Source organism: Pinus tabuliformis, chromosome J, assembly GCF_031772625.1.
Source record: "Pinus tabuliformis cultivar Carrire ecotype Pingquan chromosome J, CPIR1, whole genome shotgun sequence".
Lineage (NCBI taxonomy): Eukaryota > Viridiplantae > Streptophyta > Pinopsida > Pinales > Pinaceae > Pinus > Pinus tabuliformis.
Genome location: NC_142295.1, coordinates 1,280,812,958 through 1,280,830,612, shown reverse-complemented (window position 1 = coordinate 1,280,830,612; position 17,655 = coordinate 1,280,812,958). Strand labels below are relative to the sequence as shown.

Sequence of the window (17,655 nt, the reverse complement as noted above, 5' to 3'; positions counted from 1 at the left end):
GAAGAGATGATAGTGAAACACTTTAACATAAGAAAAACATCACCAGTATTTAAGCCACAAGAATCCTATGAATGGTTTGTTTAGTATTGATGCTCTAGTGCTTTAAAAAAAGCTTACAATGCTCCAACGGATCACTAATATTTCTGATCTCAAACAATCCACCTCAAGTACTTCAAAAGCAAAAGTATTTATACAAAATTTACAAATTGTTTACAATAAATGTTGTCTCTAACAGACAGGACATTTTTAGACTATAGATGAACTGAAAAGTTGTAACTGCTGCAAATTAATAGTTCTTGTGGAATGTGTTGTGCAAATGTTGTTACTATGGAAGTGGGAACAGGTCGGATGTGGACCCAAATTTGTGGCTATGCTCGCAGATGAACTAGCAGATGCAGATGTATCTCTCTTTTTCTTAGTAATTCACTCAACTGCTTGCTGATCCTCTGACTTGATAATTTGAGACTTCCCTCACTGATGGTTGATCCTGTGACTACCCTGTTGTTTTATCATCCATTAGTGTCACAAAATATTTTGGAAAATATATAATAATATATATATTTGAATAATATTTCCAAAATATTTTAAATGAAATTTATAATTAAATTTCTACAAAACCATGTGTTGTTTCCAATCCGTGGTTTTGTTTTCTCTTTCCATGAATTCACAAAACCATGTGTAGTTTTGTTTCTATTACTCCTTCCTCTGTAAATTCATTTTATCTGTATGTAAATTCCTTTTACCCTTGTAGAATACCTGGATGGTTTTGCAAAACCATGTGTTGATTTGTATGGTTGGAAGAGTATTCTCACTTTACTCTTTTACTTTCACCTGCAACATGATTTTACACTTGTAAATTGATTTCACCATGCCTGTAATCGATTTCACCTTAATCTTCTATCGTGAAATGCATTTACATGAATGTTATCTTTGCTCACCTGTACATTAATTTCATGTGAAATTTTCCCTTTTATTTTCTCTGATAAATTCATGGCATCCGTGAATTTTATTTCATGTGTCGTTGTAAAACCATTTTACCTTTGAATCTCATTCCACAACCTTAGTCTCATATTGCTTGTAGTTATATAATTTTACCTCAAGTATGGTTTCACCTGTAGCTCTTAAATATTACCGCATTTTTATATCTTTGTATTTCACTAGAAATTAATCCACCCTATATTCTCGTAACATTTATAAGATTCAAAAAAAAACAGTTTATGGTTTTCGCATGGGAGGCAAGTAGTATGTGGTATTATTTTGGAGGATGCGATATAACGTGGGGCTGCGTAGCAAAAAGGAGGGCGGGGAAAACAGCGAATCTCGCATACTTTTTGAGTGTCAAGTGTTGGATGAGCTGGGATGCGAAACAGAATTTTAACCTTTCATTTATTTCTACGAATCTCGAGGCAAATAAAAATGAAGGGGGTTTAATTGTTAGTGCGGGGTGGGCCATTGGTTGACTTTGCAGGGGGGAGAGGTAGTATAGGCTTGCGGGGAGAAATTAATATAAAGTCCAAAACTTTATATTAATAGGGTTTTGTGAAGTAAGGGGTAAAAAGAGGGATTATATATATATATTTTACTTTATGGGATTTATCCCACATTCACAAGGGAACATTCTTCATGATGGTTTATATAAGCCCATAGTTACATTGTGTTTCGACAAAATAAGCCCAAGGCTACCCACTTGTGCTTGGTGTTAGGTGTGCTAGGCTTAGGTATTGTGAATGCAGGTCGCATGGAGATGGAGCGAGAGCTAAGCTTTCAGGCTTATTTTTTATGCAAATTTCAATAAAATCCAAGGCTTTAAAACCAAAAGCTCTGCAATATATAGCCTTTTTGTCACACAAACCTATTCTTAATGATTTGAACACATGTATTCGACTTATGCTGGGGTAATATTCAGATGAATTAACAAGGAAAGTGGGTGATAAAGCAAGAAGCTGAGTAAAGGATGATGCAAAATGGAGAGGAAGCAGGGCGAGTCAGCAAGCCAAAAGGTTCATCATGAGAGCAACAAATAATATATGAATCATCAGATTTCCTATAATTATAGGACCCTAACATTGGCTCCAGCTTGGGGATGGCAGTCTCCTTGGAGGTGCCATGAACCGCAGAGCTCTGAGTTTATAGATCAGTGCCTTCTCCATTGGGTTGTGTTAGCGCTTGAAATTTCACCTCAGGCTGAGAAAGGTAAACCTCAAGGCAACATCAAACCACTTCACCTCGTAGCTAGCCCTACGGGGCGGGAGAGGGCTCTCTCCGGTCTATCTCGGTGAGATCTTCAATGGATGAGATGACCAATAGGGTAACACTGATTTTAGGCTAGTAAACTGATCAAAAAGGTTGATTTGGGTTTTTTAGGGTTTTCGGTGGCAAATTGAGGGGATGGCAATTTTGGGTGCGGGGATTGGACACAGTTTCTGCAGGGGGTTCTTTGGGGCGAGGTAGGAGACACTGTTGATGCCTTTGATTGAGGTGAATGGTCAGGAATGACAGGTGAGGAGCTAAGGAGAGCAAACAATAACTTTGAAATCTCCTTAAACAGTAGAAAACATTGAAATTAAACAAACTTAAAAGCAGAGCATGACAGTCATGAATTCTTACTTTAACACTTCGTTTGCTTAATGTGCAGAAGGAAAAGAAAGGAAATGATTCACATATCACACTTACAAGTACATTGAGAAACACACCATCAATACATGTAACCACAAGAATCCCAAAAAGGACTGCAAAACCCTGGTTTTCCTTAGCCAAAAATTGCAGAGATACAGTGAATAATACAATGATAGTTTCTCCCTCAAGAGTCCAACCATGAAAATGAGCAAGAAAGTACATAATATAGATCATCTAACATCTTTCCCTGCCTCTAGGGGTCGAGCTCACTATCCTAGGAGCTGTTTCAACCACTTCTAAACTAAGCACTGAAAACTAGGCAGTCAAAACAACTTGCCTCTATAAGCTAGGAAACCAATTCATTCATTTAATTTTCACCTATTTCATGAATGAATCTTCTAGAAGAGATACATAAGTGTAAAAGTATCAAGAAATTACATTATTTACATCAAGGAGGATAACAATCCACTCCAAAAAGTCAAACATGGTCAAATCTGCGTTTTTCTGAGCTGTACAATGAAATTTTGAGAAAATTGTCTGATAGGTCGCGCGCCTCTGCCTGACGGGTCGCGCGCCTTTGAGGGCACTTTTGGGGCACTTCCAGGTGGCCAAATTGAGCAAGAGTAGGCTTGTTGGAAAGGTCTGTGAGTCTACTTTCCAACCCAACTGGAATTTCTGAATTTGGTGGTCATTTGCCCCTCCAAAATTGCAATCTCCCAAGACTGCTTTCTGTGTCTCAAAAATGTGGCAGAAAGTCATTTTTTGCTTGTTTTTTGACTTTCTGGAGGCCCAAAACTTCATAAAATCTCTTGGCCATGGATGAGCATATGTAACTTCTCATGACAAATCTGGAAATGCTGAGCTTTTGCAAAATGGAGTTGCCAAGATGAAGGGTCGCACGGGGGGTGAGACCCGTTAATGGACAAAACCTGTAAATTGCCTGAAAAAAACCAAAATTGACCCAAAATGTTCAAAATTTCTTGGTATTTGTGTTGTGGCTGAGCTATTTAGTGCCATGCTCAGTCAAAGAGGCTTTGGCCAAAATTTGGAGTGGATCGGGCCTTTTCCGTCGTTTTAGTGCCCTGGCCAACCTCCTTGGATCTAGCGATTGTAATTTTGACATTTCTCTAAAACCATGACACCTGTGCAAAAAGTGAAGGAGGTTTTTCTTCCTTGGCCTGTTGTGGACAAAAACCTCTCTCAGTTTTCCAAAATTCATTTTTGATTGCTCTAAAACGGCTTTTGAGTGAGACTGATCCCGATGTGTGAAGCAAGGAATTTCGTGGAAATGAAGCGAAATGAAGGGGATAGGGGGCTTCTAAATTCTTGGGGAAATTTTTGGGAGTGGGGAGGGATGTTAGGAAGCAGGGGAAAGTGGAATCGCAGAGATTGAGCGAGGGGAAGGGGTCCAAAAGGGCAAAACACATGCCAAACCTAGAAAATTGCCAAGTTGTAGCTAGAAACTAGAGTTTGTGCAAAAATGAGGAATTTGGCGGATCTAAGGTATGTGAAGTGTTTGATAAGGTACTTTAAGGATAGGGGAAGGCGTATGAACATCAGGATACAAGTTTTGCCGATGATTTGACCGTCCAAGAGAAATTAGCTTTCAAAACCCTAGGAGAGGGAAATGACCTTGCCTAGGTGCAACTGAAGCATGAACAAGGTGTAAAATGACTCATTAGACACTGAGATGATAATGAAAACCCTATGAATGATGATAGACTCAGCTGGATAGTGACATAGATGGGCATTTGGGCAACTTTGATATTTTCAAGCAAAAGCACATGGAGTCTTTACTTGCAAATGAAGGCTTTTAAAATATTATCATGATTTTCTCAAGTTTTAGCAAACCATAATTTATATGATTGAAGGCCTCCCGGACAAGCTTGAACAATTTGTGGTCGCTTGGCAGCTTGCTGGTAATTTTCTGTAGAGGAAACCCTGATGGGTCGCGCGCACTGCCCAACGGGTCGCGCGCCCTCAACGGGTCGCGCCTGTGTAATTTTTACACTGCTGGAGGTGCCCTGACGGGTCACGCGCCTTCAACTGGTCGCGCGCCAGTCTCAACGGGTCGCGCGCCTCCCAAACTCACCGAATTCACTCAAACGCTCTTGCAACTGATTTCTCTATCACTTGGATGCACAATGGAGCTTGATGGAGGGAAATAGAGCCTTTATAGCCTGGCTTTGAATAAATTTCATGTCACAACCCACTTTCTAATGTTTTTCCATGACACTTTTTAAACTTTGAATGTTGTTGTCTTTTTGGTTTCCTTTTGTCCTGAAATTGATTGATTTGATGTTTTTCCTTGATAATTTTTGCAGGGATAGCTTCTGAGGGGTCTTGGCAAGGGAGCCAGGGTTGTATGTTGTCCTTTGAATCATTTTGAATTTTTACAAGTTTTACAAAATTTTGTGAAAGGACCTTGGCTTTAAAAACAAGGTTTTTAAATCCAAGGTGAAAATTAGCTGCACAAGATAGAATCTTTCGAAGAAAGACTTTGAAAAGCATCCCTCTGGCTTGCTGGGCACTTATTGACCTTCAGAGACATGACCTTGAAGACAAATTTGACCTAAACCCTAGACCTAGAAATTTTGACCTCAAGACAAAACAAGTAACCTTGAAAAAGTTTAATGACTGAAACAACTTGATCCAGCAGTGCCAAGAGGGGAATAAAGACACCCGCTCCTCCATCAGGGTTATGGCATGCCTAATGGAATGCAAGACACTGATGAGACACCTACTTATGCAAATGCAAAGAGCTTTGATCGTTGATGGAAGGCTACTAGACCGACTCTAACAGGTTGTTCCCAAATTTGCAACCTGTTCTGCCAACTCTCAAACTGAAATCAAAACCACTCTGCATACTGAACATTGAACTACACACTGAACTGAAAGTTGAGAAGAAAATTGGATTTGAAACTAAAAAAAGGCTCAGAGTCCTGAGCTTATTTGCACCCTACTACCTACCCTATATTGTTGAAAATCACGCTGACTTAAATAATACAGAAATGCCAATGAAGCCAGTCAAGCAACTGCGAAAACAAATGGGTTGCTTGACTGATTGTCAATAAACTCAGAGGTATAATTTGATCCACATAATCAAAGTTGTGATATATAATGGCAACTGCTGACGTATTTGGTCCTTGTAGAGAAAACATGTTTGAAAACTTGAGTTGAAAAGAACCTCCATGTAATCTGCTATAGGATCAACAAAAGCATAATGTATGATATTTGCTTCTAGGCCTTCAATGACTAATTAATCAGTTGTATCCTCAATATTAAACCCTGAAACTACTTCTTCAATCTTGTACTTGAAAGCATAATCATCCTCAATCTTCCAGTCAAAAGGTAGTACAATTTCCTCTTGCTTTGGAGAAGGAAGATTTTCCAAGAATTCTTTAGGATCTCGAAAATTATATGACTGAATTTGAGAATGCAAAAGTTTAATTCCATTTTCATATTTTTCAGCAACTAACTCAAGAACACATATTTTAACTTCAGGAGAAAATTTTCTTGATTTGAAAATAAGAAACACAGCTCTTAAAAAATCTTCATCAAGCTGAAATTCTGATAACTCATCCCTGAATTCATTTAAAATTTCATGAAATGAAAGGTTTGCCACAAACCCTGTCATCCTGTATCACCATTAATGCTTTGGAATATGGATTCTTTGGTTATGGAATCGCTCTGAACTTTGAAGCTCTAGATCTTGAACAATGGAGTCACCAGGTGAAAGGTACAACCTTCTGGTGTCTAATCGTTGTTCACCATCAACAATCAGATCTGAACTTTGATGCACTTTTCTGAGGAAGATAAAACGTTCTTTCCCCAGTGGAGTCGCCACTATGTTAGCACCCTGTAATTTGAAGGTTGTAGGACAAATCACAAGAATGTAACATCAAACCAACTTCGGGATGGGAATCTAGCCCTTCCAATCCCAGAGAGGGCTCTCTATGTAAAATTTATTTTTGTTGCTTGAAATTCTTAGACTAGTTATGATTGTACTTGGGTTTTTGATTTTGATTTGGGTTTTGGAAGACTGGTTGTATTCAATTTAATTAGCATCTATTGGGCAATGGAGTCAAAAGGTAAACTGGATGGTTGCATCAATTTTTCACAGAGTAAACTCGGGGCAAGTTAGGAATATTTACTGGATCTTTCAGAATAATAAGTGGATGATGGCAAAACAATGAAAACCTTCAGCAGAACTAAAGAGCAATTAAGAATTCTTTAGTGTGGCATTCAGTCAATCAGGCAGAACTAAAGAGCAGTCAAGAATTCTTTAGTGTGGCCTTCAATAGAAAACATACAGATTGCAAAAGTAGCCAGAATAAGGTACTCAAAAGTAAATCCTATTCATCACATTTCTTTTTTGCAATTGGAATTTAGATGATTACAATGAAGAGGTGACAGTGAAACACTTTAACATGAGAAAAACATCACCAGTATTTAAGCCACAAGAATCCTATGAATGGTCTGCTTACTATTGATGCTCCAGTGCTTTAAAAAAAAATGCAATGCTCCAACAGATCACTAATATTTCTAATCTCAAACAATCCACCTCTAATACTTCAAAAGCAGAAGTATTTATACAAAATTTGCAAATTGTTTAAAATAAATGTTAGTGTCTAACAGACAAGACATTTTTAGACTATAGATGAACTAAAAAGCTCTAACTGTTGCAGATTAATAGTTTTGGTGGAATGTGTTGTGCAAATGTTGTTGTTGTGGAAGTGGGAGCAGGTAGGATGTGGACCCAAATTTGTGGTTGTGCTGGCAGATGAACTAGCATATGCAGATGTATCTCTCTTTTTCTTAGTAATTCATTCAACTGCTTGTTGATCCTTTGACTTGATAATCTTAGACTTCCCTCACTGATCGCTGATCCTATGACTGCCCTGTTGTTTTATCCATTAGTGTCACAAAATATGCAGATGTATTTCTCTTTTTCTTAGTAATTCACTCAACTACTTGTTGATCCTCTGACTTGATAATCTAAGACTTCCCTCACTGATGGCTGATCCTGTGACTGCCCTGCTATTTTATCATCCATTAGTGTCACAAAATATTTTGGAAAATATATAATAATATATATATTTGAATAATATTTCCAAAATATTTTAAATGAAATTTATAATTAAATTTCTACAAAACCATGTATTGTTTCCAATGCGTGGTTTTGTTTTCTCTTTCCATGAATTCACAAAACCATGTGTAGTTTTGTTTCTATTACTCCTTCCTCTATAAATTCATTTTATCTGTATGTAAATTCCTTTTACCCTTGTAGATTACCTGGATAGTTTTGCAAAACCATGTGTTGATTTGTATGGTTGAAAGAGTATTCACTTTACTCTTTTACTTTCACCTGCAACATGATTTAACACCTGTAAATTGATTTCACCATGCCTGTAAATCGATTTCACCTTAATCTTCTATCGTGAAATGCATTTACATGAATGCTATCTTTGCTCACTTGTACATTAATTTCATGTGAAATTTTCTCTTTTATTTTCTCTGATAAATTCATGGCATCCGTGAATTTTATTTCATGTGTCGTTGTAAAACAATTTTACCTTTGAATCTCATTCCACAACCTTAGTCTCATATTGCTTGTAGCTATATAATTTTACCTCAAGTATGGTTTCACCCATAGCTCTGAAATATTACCGCATTCTCATATCTCTGTATTTCACTTGAAATTAATCCACCCTATATTCTCGTAACATTTATAAGATTCAAAACCAAAACAGTTAATGGTTTTCGCATGGGGGGCAAGTAGTATGTGGTATTATTTTGGAGGATGCGATATAACGTGGGGCTGCCACATAGCAAAAAGGCGGGCAGGGAAAACAACTTATCTCGCATACTTTTTGAGTGTTAAGTGTTGGATAAGTTGGGATGCGAAACATAATTTTAACCATTCATTTATTTCTACGAATCTCGAGGAAAAATAAAAATGAAGGGGGTTTAATTGTTAGTGCGGGATGGGCCATTCGTTGACTTTGCAAGGGGAAGAGGTAGTATAGTCTTGCGGGGAGAAATTAATATAAAGTCCAAAACTTTATATTAATAGGGTTTTGTGAAGTAAGGGGTAAAAAGAGGGATTATATATATATATATATATATATTTTACTTTATGGGATTTATCCCACATTCACAAGGGAACATTCTTCATGACTATTTATATAAGCTCATAGTTACATTGTGTTTCGACAAAATAAGCCCAAGGCTACCCACTTGTGCTTGGTGTTAGGTGTGCTAGGCTTAGGTCTTGTGAATGCAGGTCGCATGGAGATGGAGCGGGAGCTAAGCTTTCAAGCTTATTTTTTATGTAAATTTCAATAAAATCCAAGGCTTTAAAACCAGAAGCTCTGCAATATATAACCTTTTTGTCACACAAACCTATTCTTAATGATTTGAAAGCAGGTATTCGGCTTATGTTGGGGTAATATTCAGAGGAATTAACAAGGAAAGTGGGTGATAAAGCAAGAAGCTAAGTAAAGGATGACGCAAAATGGAGAGGAAGCACAGCGAGTCAGCAAGCCAAAATCTTCATCATGAGAGCAACAAATAATATCTGAATCATCAGATTTCCTATAATTATAGGACCCTAACATGTTCATTACACAAATACACAGTTTCTCCAGAAACTACGAGCTCCTTCATGTGAGTTCAAGTATAATAATAGGCAAGCATAGTATCTGTAAACATACTTTTATTATTTTAGTAATCATTGATTCTCCCTTACTTTATATTCATTAAGGGATGTCTCACTTTCACTAAGTGTTTATTTATCTCCTGTTGTTCATATTAATATTCCTTTATTACTAACTTACAGTTTACCTTCAAATTGCTCTCCCTATACAATCATGGTTATCACACTTTTAATCTTGCAAACATATCATACGTTGATACTTGATATTCAGGATTACAGTAAGATTAGATTTTGATTTAATTCGCCTTAGCCACCTTCATAACCAGAACAGAACATTTTGGTTCTAATATTTTGTGGATAATCAAACCCCTAGATAGACTTACAAACAAAAGTTTATAATTCATGTATGGATAGAAACCACTTAATATCTCTCGGTTCTCTAATGACAAGGACTTAGTTTCTATCTCTATCCACGTCTTACTCATAAATCTTGAATATAATTCCGGTCTTGTTAAATCATACTTGTTGGTTACATCAGATAAAAGAATATAATCAAGGAATGTGTTCTCATACAGATAATTTGTCTATTTCTTAACCTCTAGTATTTCAATTGGTTTATATCTAAGAGTATTTCATTAAGCCATCACGTATACAATGTACATGCATGCAATTGAAATTAATGGTCAATATATATATATATATATTACTAACAACTTCAATTGGCATATTCAGGGGTCAAGACTTGCATGCAAGTATTGCTTATATCATTCCATCTGCACACCATTTATCTACGGTTCCTTGGTTAATAATTTCATCTATTATTTGTACAGATGATAACTGCATATGGAAATCACAACTTCTAGATAAACAAATCATTATATCTGCAAAACTTATTAGATCATTAGAATATTCTTATGCATCTGCACAGCCAATTAATATAATAATGCAATAGCATAGATATATACAGTAAGGTTCTCCATGCACGTTGCAAAAGTCTTTTCTATTCAATCAAATCATAACAATAACCACTCATTTCTATTCTATCAATACACAACAATAAATAACTCAGTATTAACCATAGAGTAGGAACAGAATTTCATCTAGCTGTAAACCAAATGCTTGGGGAATATTCAGGAACAGAGCACGTTCCACCCAACCGTGAACTATCTCCAATGCTTCCCCCCAAGCTAAGAGCTTGCCTTCAGGGATCAACAACCTCTTTGGTTCCTAGATGGTTTATTTTATAAATTTCTTTCCAACAGATTTTTAACAGCATCCTACTTTAATGTCTGCCAGCCTTTTGCCTAGGACTTTTTGTTTTAGTTTTTTTTCGAAAATAGTTTTTCTTTTTCGTTAAAGCACACATTTCTATATCGTTGTGCTTTATTCCACTTTTAACCCACTTGGTTTCTCTCCAACGAAGTGATTAACATAATCTTTCTTTCCCATTATGTTAATATTTTTAGATTATTTTCTCCTAGGGATTTTTAGGAGACTTTAGGGAAGGTCCAACATGTGGACTTTAACCACCAACAACTCGTCATAAGTTGGCAAGAAGTCTTCAAAACTCTAGTGCTCTTTCCTGAATATTCCAAACAATTTATTTATTATCTCTATTAATAATAAAATATTTCATCATCACATAATCCCATTCTAGCCTCCATAGCCATTCAATCCAATAACAGTTCAAAAGTCTAAAAATAGTCAATGTCTAAAAAGTAGAACATAGGGGTGTTACAAAGATCCTAGGAACAAGTTTGCAATGAAAAGGTCTTCAGTTTATATTCTGAAGCAGGTAGCAGAGAATTTTTCTAGTTCGCAAAGAGCAGCGGATGATGTGGTGTTGGAGACAGACCCAGGTGGAGGAGATTCTTCCAAAAGTACCTCCATTGCTATGAGAAGGTGTTGATTTTTGTAGCTCGAGCAAGTACTTCTAGTCGTTTGTCTTGACTAGAAGGGCCTTGTTTTACCTCTTACGAGCTTGCATCCAACATGCGGATTTTGCATGTTCATTCATGCAACATGCAAGCCATGCATGTGAGTTGTATGCTACATGCGATGTTTGCATGTTGAATGCAATCATGCATGCATGCGAATGAGTAGAATGTGACTGGCATAGACATGCATGTAATGCAAGCTAAATTTATAACTAATACTTGAGTTAAAGTAAAGAAAGCTAAAGATAAGAAAGTTAACTAAAATTAGCTAACTTATCTTCAATTAACTTGACAAGCTAATTTTGGTAGTTGATCTTAGCTTAGAAAAGTTAAAAACTGAGCCTAATGGTTAGGGCAAAGACATAACAGCAGCACAAGGTTGAGAGAAGTATCTCAGTGAGCATGTGATGGGTCTGAGTCTCTGAGAGAGTGAAGAGGGGTCAGAAATCCAGATCTGCAAGAGTGAGCAGATCTACTGGATCAAACCCAGAGTTTTGTAATCTGTATTTTCTCAGTTAGCCCATTATCCCAATATAGGAGCCCAAGTAAGTTCTGATTTTAATTAATGAATAATTGATTTGTTGGGCACAAATCTATTGATGATTATGTGATTCAAATCGTACTTTGCTTTCGCTGAATTTTTATGTGTTAGGAACTTAACCATGTATTTCTTCAGTAATTAATTGCTAGGAATTAAATACCAGGTGTTGGGTTCGGGTAAATTCTAACAATTTTGGTATAATCCTGAGCTCTAATCCAGAGGAGCAACCACAGATCCATCTGGAGTTTCCTTCTTTTGACCTTGGATGTTAGGAGTATCCCTAACTCATACATCCCCCCCCATCCCATGGATCTTGCAGCTGGGCTCCTCGATGGTTCCAAAAGACTCCAACAACAACTCAATGCCTAGTTCGTGAGCTCTAATCCAGAGGAGCAACCACAGATCCATCCAGAGTTTCCTTCTTTTGACCTTGGATGTTAGGAGTGTCCCTCACTCATACATCCCCCCCATCCCATAGATCGTGCAGCTGGGCTCCTCGATGGTTCCAAAAGACTCCAACAACAAGTCAATGCCTAGTTCGCCCCCCTCACCCTCACCCATCAGGCTCAGGAGACCTTGACATCATCAGCCTCATTGTCTGATCTCCCTCTCTCACTTTCTCTCTCTTGACAGGTTCTTGGGTTGGGTTGTCGACCTTTCCAGTTTTAGAAAAACTCACTTGATGTTTTGTATCACAGTACCTTTGTCATGGTTTACACATATGTTCTAATGTTATGGTTGGTTTCTTTCTTTGTACTATTTTCGGTATTTTCTAGGAGTTGTGTTGACATTCCCACTTTGTATTCATATTGGTTGTACATTCAGAAAATAACTATAAACAGAAAATAATTGATAGGAGCCACAGCATGCATTAAACAAGTAAATGGAAAATGGATTTCATCAATTCACAGAATTAGTAACACACCAAATTCTCCTGAAAGAGAGACAGTCTGCAGCAGTTCAGCTCACCTACAGGTTTTCTTTCTTCACAACTATTATATAAAATGATTAATCATTACAAATTTACAGCATTCTGAAGTTACAATCAGGGATAGCTGGGGAAGTAAGTGGACAATTGTTTTCTCTTCTGTTCTTAATAGTCATTTACTTCTAAGCAAGCTTTCAATCATCAGATCCACACACATACACATTGTCCATCTGGTGACTCTCCAATCAACCAATTTGTTCTCAAGATATAAAGATGGATATATAGATAAAATAAGAGATGTTGGAAGGCAATGCAATGTAAAACCATCCTACTCAGACTCTACTGGTAAGAAGGGAATCATCCTTTACCACTGAATACCTAGAAAGACTGGAAATCAGATACAGTATGACTATCATCAAACGTCCCATGCAACTAAAACTCACATGGTCAGCAGCAAGACTGGATATTAGATACAGTATGACCACAAGCAACTAAAACTCACATTGTCAGCAGCTGCGACATTTTGCCATTCGTATATAGCCGAAGCTCGCATGGTCCCAGCTCATTAATTTGTGGTGCCACCAAGCTAAAGTAGTTGGAAAAGATTTTCATCAAAAAAGAAAATCTCCCATGTATACAGGAATTGAATGTGCAGGTAGCCACCTTCACAGAGGAGGGATTGGAGATTGAACCTTGTACTTTAGTTGCTCTGAAAGAAAGAGCTGAAGTTCTCCTTCCAGCATATTCCAGGTCCCTACTGGACCGATTTCAGAGATAATGCAGTGTCATATAATGAGTTTTGTGTTGTGAATGGTCTTCAAAGGGTAAATATCTATGCCCCACCCCACCAATCCCCAAAATAAAAAACCTTGTTCCCTGCAATCCAGAGTTCTGGGGACATAGAAATGGCCTGGGAAAATTCCAGAGATGTCAATGGGTATGAAGGGACTTCTACTCTGTTCCCAATCCGCCCCTCACAAAAAAAAGGGAACAATTAGGGTACAGTTCGACCATCCCTTGGCCTCACCCACAGTTTAAAGAAGAAAAAAAAAAAGACAATAATAAAACCAAACCAAAAAAAAAAAAAAATTCTAAATCTAACTGTGCCCAGCTGAATCTAACCGTGTGTGCCCCATTAAACATGAACCCCACCCCTGCTGCTCTCTTATTTCATCCGCCATTTCAAGAGAACAAATGAATGCGTTTATAAGTTGCGTCAGTCGAAATGAAGAAGCTCATAAAATCTATCACTGGCTTTCCAACATAACAGATAACAATAAATAAGCATGTGTATTATAACAATGTAAAACACCCTTCTCAGAAAAGATTAAAAAGATCCCAGATATACAATAATGCAAAGAACCACCATAAATCTAGCCATCTAGCATGCTTGGCAAATCAATCCATGTGTTTTAATATTGGTTTCCTAAAGAAATTTCTTAGTATTGTTAAATTTCATATGAATACTTAAGTTGAATTTATGTATAGTAAATGCAAAATATATTGCATATTATGAATCAACTAGAAATAAGGAAACAACTAAACACACTTACTGTTCAACATCGTCAAATCGTAAATAATCCAAAGCCAATTGAAGCCAACGTAACCTTGTCCTCTTTATGCTCCATCCTGGAAAGGTGCACATGGCAAGTCAATTTTTCAAATAAAATAACAATAAGGTCAGTATAAAGACCCAAAACAACATAAAACAATATTGAGAATCACTCTTGTTCTTGACCCTGGGAAGCATTCTTGTCTTGCTACTGGCATTACACTTTTATGCCTAAATCATCATTGTAATTTCCATTGAATTGATCTCTATCTTGTTATATCTTTCACGACTATCCTTACCTGATCTGTATTGCACATTGTGACCTCTACAACACCTTCAATTGTTTCTGTCACACTCATACCCCTAGCCCATGGAGGCCACACCAGTGACCCTACTCAACCATTGTTTCTACATATTCACTTTAGAAAAAGTAATATGCATCCCTCCAATAGTTTATGTCTACATTTAAATGAATCTTATGCAAATAAATATTCCTCAAAAAATTCTTTCGAAAAGAAAAAGCATGCATCAAATTCAATTTGAACAATGAACAGTAGTTTAACATGCTAACGTATAATTGATTAAGCACAATCACCTAAACTCTCTTATTGTGAGCCACGTATATCTGACAAAAATGTTGAGAAATAATACCAAGGAGAGGTCCCTTTTAGCCTAGTAGACACATTAATGACTTTTATCTTCATGACATTTATGAGTTATATTAATGTAATGGATGGAGACACATTAATGACTTTTATCTTGGTGACATTTATGAGTTATATTAATGTCATGGATGGAAGAGATACTTAAAAGTGGTGTATCATGTACATTTCTAATATTAAAGTCACTTGCACTTTATAAAGTGACTTTATGTGTAAAGTCCTAAGTGTACTTTTCTAATATTAAAGTCACTTGCACTTTATAAAGTGACTTTATGTGTAAAGTACTAAATGTATTTTTCTAATATTAAAGTCACTTGCACTTTATAAAGTGACTTTATGAAAGAAAGAAAGAAATTAGTAAAATCTATACAACTTGAAAAAGGTACTAGGAGGCTTTTAAGTAATGGGGCCAATGTATGAGGGGAGTCATTTGGGAAAAGTGATCTCAACCACACATCTTGAGATTTCGAGATTAAATCTCAACGACTGAATCCTAAGTTTAGTGATTCAATCTTTTGTAAGAAATAAAGGAAAAGGGAGAGTTCATTCTTCATTATTCACTCATGAGATTACTGAGAGAGCAAGAGGAGAGGAGAAAAGGAGCTCATCAAGGAGGGTTTGCAGCTAGAGAAAGGAAGGACGTATTTCTCGGAGGAAGCAGCCATTGAGAAGCATGATTTTCAAGGAGGAAAGCACAGAAATCAAGGGGACACTCAGCACGCAGTTTGAGGAAGCAGCAGCACAGAAATCAAGGGCAGAGGCACAAATTTCAATGCTGCTGTGCACAGAATTCGAGGACTGTTCCTCCATTGTTTGGGCCCAAATTTCAAGGCAGTTTCTTGGCACGAAAATCAAGTGACAGCAGTCACCTCTAGCATAGAAACCAAGGCACCTTCAGGCACAAATTTCGAGGCATTTACAGCACAGATTTCAAAGCTGAGTTTGCAATGTTTTCGAGGCAGATTTGGCTCTGATATCAAGGTAGCATTTCTGGGCATGAAATTTGTATATTTCAGTGGGCACAAATTTCCAAAAATTGAATTAAATGCTTCAGCTGAAGGAGATAAGTACTGTGATTAATTTATGTACTTAGACTAATTTTCTCAAGCAATAAAATCATCCTTTGAAGACCGTTTTCTCCAAAAGGCTGTGGGGTTTTTCTGGGGTCACCTTTACCAAAAATAAGTGTCTCTCATGCTTGAAATGCTTGCCTAAATTTAGCTTTAATTTCAGCTGATAGGAAATGTGTTAAATAGTAGAAGCACTCATTAAATGTTTACAATGAATGCATACTGAAAATTATATCAGCATGACAAAACATGTGGGTTGGATCAAATAAACACTTGCAAAATTGTAAACTGGGGTTGGGGTGCAAATCATTAATTTTCTACATGGTATCAGAGCTTAGTTGAGCCAAGTTGAGGCTCAGATCTACATTTTCAGTCAGCTGATAAAGAGGGCAGCAAGCTACCAAAGTCTTCAAATAGTGAACCATACCTTTGAAACTTTGCCAGAAACCCAAATATTTCAGCAGTTCAGAGGGAGAGTGGTTCTAGCTTCCAGTTTTGCTTCATTTGGTTGGTTGTGGGGTCATGGCTACTAGGTTGAGAGTAGAGGACAGATTGGTGGGGGCTGAAAATTTTGGCCCATGGAAGGAGAGGATCATGCTTTTACTGGAGGAGGTGGAAGTGTGGGATATTGTACAAGCAGTTGTACAACCACCCACTGATCCAACTCTATTGGTAGAATTTACTAAGAAAAATGTGAAGGCAAAGAGGATCCTTCTAGATGCCATCAAGGATCATCTGTTCCCTCATGTTTCAGGAATGACATATGCATATCAAATGTGGGAGTCCTTAGTCTCTTTGCACCAGAGTTCTAATGAGAACAAGAAGATGGTGTTGAGACAAAAATTACACAACACCAAGATGACCAAGACTGATAATGTTACATCTTTCCTCACCAGAGTCTCACAAGTGAAAGATGAGTTGATTGCTATTGGAGAGACTATTCCAGAGGAACAGTTGGTTCGCATTGCTTTAGAGGGGTTCACCGAGAAGTGGGATAGTTTTATCCACAGCTTGGTGGCTAGAGAGCATTTTCCTGGATGGAGGAGGATGTGGGATGATTTCCTTCAGGAGGAGATCAGGAGAAGCATGTGCAGTGGCAGCAAGAGTGGTGGGGGAGGTGAAGAGGAGAATGTTTCTCTTGCGGCAAAGGGCAAGAGGACAAAGAAGATCAAGAAGGGGTCTTCTAGTGGAGCAAAGCAGGATAAGGGAAGATGGGGTGCCTTATAACCCTCAGCAGAATGGGGTAGCAGAGAGGAAGAACGAGACCATTGTGGGTGCAGCTAGAGCGATGCTACATGATCAAAGTTTACCTTTCTTCTTGTGGGTCGAGGTCATTAACACTGTTGTTTATTTGTAGAACCGGAGCCCACATATAGTCTTGGGGAACAAGACTCCTGAGGAGATATATACCGACAAGAAGCCGAAAGTTTGGCACATGAGGATTTTTGGGTGCCTTACATATTCACACGTCCCTGAGGAGAAGAGGACGAAGCTGGAACCCACAACAGAGAGAGGTATACTGATGGGTTACAGCGAGACCAACAAAGCCTACCGCATATACCTTCCTGCACAGAGGAAGATTGTCTTAAGGCGAGATGTGAGACTTGAGGAGGAGAGAGCTTTGAGGAGGTCTTAGGAGATTGTTAAATTTGGACAACTAGGTCCAAACTCCATGTTCTGATGCTCAGATT

General features: G+C 37.6%; 1 protein-coding gene across 1 annotated transcript in view; it reads right to left on the bottom strand.

Moving 5' to 3' along the window:
• LOC149231924 (uncharacterized) overlaps nucleotides 1-17,655 on the bottom strand; it is a 98,055-nt gene that overhangs the window by 55,307 nt on the left and 25,093 nt on the right. The window contains exon 2 of the mRNA XM_089381789.1: nucleotides 14,234-14,309. Coding sequence (XP_089237915.1) covers nucleotides 14,234-14,309 — 76 coding nt within the window. The remainder of the gene's footprint in view (nucleotides 1-14,233; nucleotides 14,310-17,655) is intronic.